At 36.7% G+C, this 2,884-nt stretch overlaps 1 protein-coding gene across 1 annotated transcript; it reads left to right on the top strand.

Annotated features, from left to right (window-relative positions):
- The first annotated feature begins 340 nt into the window (after positions 1 to 340).
- On the top strand, positions 341 to 2,038 carry LOC123218577 (WRKY transcription factor 71). Its single transcript, XM_044640068.1, has 3 exons — positions 341 to 879; positions 977 to 1,123; positions 1,300 to 2,038. The coding sequence occupies exons 1-3, from the start codon at positions 461 to 463 to the stop codon at positions 1,700 to 1,702; spliced, it is 969 nt and encodes a 322-aa protein (XP_044496003.1). The 5' UTR covers positions 341 to 460; the 3' UTR covers positions 1,703 to 2,038.
- Positions 2,039 to 2,884: the final 846 nt, after the last annotated feature.

Raw genomic sequence — 2,884 nt, 5'->3', positions numbered from 1 at the left:
ATGAATTTAATGCACACACTAATATCGTTTGATACGTTTATATTAAAGTGAAAGATCCTAATGATTAATTGTTAGATTAATCTTTTTGGGTTTTATCGACTTAATGGTTGGGCTCGGGCTCTGCCAATACAAAAGAATTAATAAAAAAATAAGGGTGTTGCTTTGATTGACGGGAGTTGGAAGATGGCAATCTTTGGAAATATGTTTCCATATTAGAAGCCACTTTTGCATCTTCTAATGAGAAGGAGTTGTTGTTTTGTCAACCTTCTCTTGGTAAAGTGGTCTGCAAAAGTCACATTCAGAGCTCAAAACTTTATATATATATAGCTTGAACAACATAAATAGGTTAAACTTACAAAAAAGTCTCAAATTAGCAAGACTTAGCGACTGCATCAAATCAACCGCTGTCTAGCTAGCTAGCTACCTCTCTGTTTGTTCAAATTCATCTTCTAATTCTTCCATGTCTAAGGAATCAAGAGACTTTTATTACCGATCTCTCTTCCATGACGATCAACATGATATTTCTGCAACCGGCGGCATGTATAATGACCACAAGCCCTCCATTGCTGGTTCTTCTCTTCATACTACTTCACAGGGGTTTGATGCTGGAACCGTCAACTTTTCCGACTGCTTAAATGGGTTGGTGGATTATAATTCTCTTGAAAAGGCCTTCGGCATGTCGCCTTCTTCATCTGAGGTGTTTTCTTCCGTTGAAGGTAATCAGAAACTGGTTAGTCCTGAAGGTGAAAACTTGGCGACCGCAAATTCTTCCATCTCTTCTTCTTCCACCGAGGCCGGTGCAGAAGAAGATTCCGGCAAGATTAAGAAAGAGACGCCAGCAAAAGGGTCCGATGATGGAGGAGAACCCTCCAAGAAAATGTAAGTATCTTGTTTCTTAACAATTCATGCTAGTTTATGATTCAATTTCTTGGTGGGACTTCGATTAATAACTTTTGATGCTGATTTGATGACACAGGAGCAAAGGAAAGAAGCAACAAGGAGAAAAAAGACAGAAGGAACCGCGAGTTGCCTTCATGACAAAGAGCGAGGTTGATCATCTTGAAGACGGGTATAGATGGAGAAAATATGGACAAAAAGCTGTAAAGAATAGTCCTTATCCAAGGTTAGTTAGTCAACTTTATACGCAAAACACGAAAGCCCCATATAAACATGTACACACAGACACAGTCAGTAAACAATTCTGATTCTAAATTTGATAAATGAAACCTAAATAATTAAAAAACGTTGCCTTTTGATTCTAAATTTGATGTGGGAGACCACTTTTCCTTCTTAATGCAGAAGCTATTACAGGTGCACTACTCAGAAATGCACAGTGAAGAAACGCGTGGAGAGGTCATTTCAAGATCCATCGATTGTCATCACAACGTACGAGGGCCAACACAACCACCCTACCCCCACAACGCTGAGAGGCAGCACCGCCGGAATGTTCCAGCACTCTATGCTAACGCCGACGCCGATCAACATGTCGAGCTACTCCCATCATGAATGGCTTGGAAGTTACATGCCTGGTGCAGCCATACATAATACCCATGGTGGCGGTGGTGGTGGCGCTATGCAAATGCACCCACAGAATAATGTAAACGTCTCTTTTGAGCAGTATCATGATCATCAACCACAGCTTCCAGATTATGGGCTTCTGCAGGACGTGGTTCCTTCTATGTTTCTCAAAAAAGAGCCATGAATAATTGGTCAACCCTTCTCTCCATATCCGCTACCTTGCCTCTCATTGTAAATTTTCTTACTAGATATAAAGAGAGGTACATGATTTTTTTTTCCTTTTTCTCTATTTTGTTTCTAACCTTTCAGTGCAAAACGATGATTATATATCTAGCGACTTTATCTATTCTGGAAGTGAAATTGTAGTCCTTGATTAGAAATTAGAGGTGTAATTTGCTTGCACTACTGCCTCTTTTGAGAGATTTAATGTTTCTAGAGCTGGAGAGGATGATGATGATGTTTACCTTCTGTAAAAGCATTTCATTTCCCTTTATAATATACTAGAAATGGAGTTTTTATATCCTTGTTTGTGTATATTTTCATTTCGTATGATAATTAGTTAGTCCCTGAAACACAATATTTGTGATGAGCAATGTTGAGTACACAGTTTTAACTAATCAAATGGGCATTTATACGATATATTATTACCTAATTAAATGTTACTTAATCTTTAATTAAAAATTACTTAATCATAAAATGATATATCATCTGAATACTTAATTGATTACTTAAAATTAGGTATATGAATTTGTGATAATCTCTTCTTAAAACCTTTCGATACGAGAGTTTTCACTAGATAAAACTTTTGTATTAGGGTTTTGAAGATGAGAACTAGCCAATATATAATAGTTTATTAGATATATTAAAGGTCCAATAAATATGGCTACTAAAATCTTATCTTGTAAACTGTATCAGGTTATGTTTATTGATCATATTAAACTATCGCTGAACTATTTAATCACCAGACCTTAAAATTTTCCATGAAAAGCTCTATCTTGTAGCAGTAAGATATGACAGTTTTTGGGAGCATTTTTTGTTCCAGTGTTCCCTTGATTGAATATTCATCGATCTTATAATGTGTACAAAGCTTGTTTTTGCTCCCGACAGTAAGAAAATGCTGTATGTTGTTGCGGGTCAGAAACACCATGTAAAAGCAAGTTTGAGTTTTAAAAGGAATTGTAGTAATAAGTCAGCTTTCATACCATAGCAGTTTTTCAATACAATTGGATGTCTGTTCACAAAAAGCAAGAGATATTGCAGGTATTTTTGACTGTCTGCTTTCATACCATAGCAGTTTTTCAACTCTCAACTCCATGACGGTCGGTCATATTGCAAGTTTGAGCCACAATGCCATAATAATTTTTTG

Source organism: Mangifera indica, chromosome 6, assembly GCF_011075055.1.
Source record: "Mangifera indica cultivar Alphonso chromosome 6, CATAS_Mindica_2.1, whole genome shotgun sequence".
Taxonomy (NCBI): domain Eukaryota; kingdom Viridiplantae; phylum Streptophyta; class Magnoliopsida; order Sapindales; family Anacardiaceae; genus Mangifera; species Mangifera indica.
This window is presented reverse-complemented; position numbering and strand designations above follow the sequence as displayed.

Bases quoted from the DNA above. Each gene is read 5' to 3' on its own strand.
- LOC123218577 (XM_044640068.1), top strand. From the start codon at position 461: ATGTCTAAGGAATCAAGAGACTTTTATTACCGATCTCTCTTCCATGAC. The intron at 880-976 runs GTAAGTATCTTG...TTGATGACACAG, and splicing joins GGAGAACCCTCCAAGAAAAT to GAGCAAAGGAAAGAAGCAAC. The intron at 1,124-1,299 runs GTTAGTTAGTCA...TTCTTAATGCAG, and splicing joins AAGAATAGTCCTTATCCAAG to AAGCTATTACAGGTGCACTA.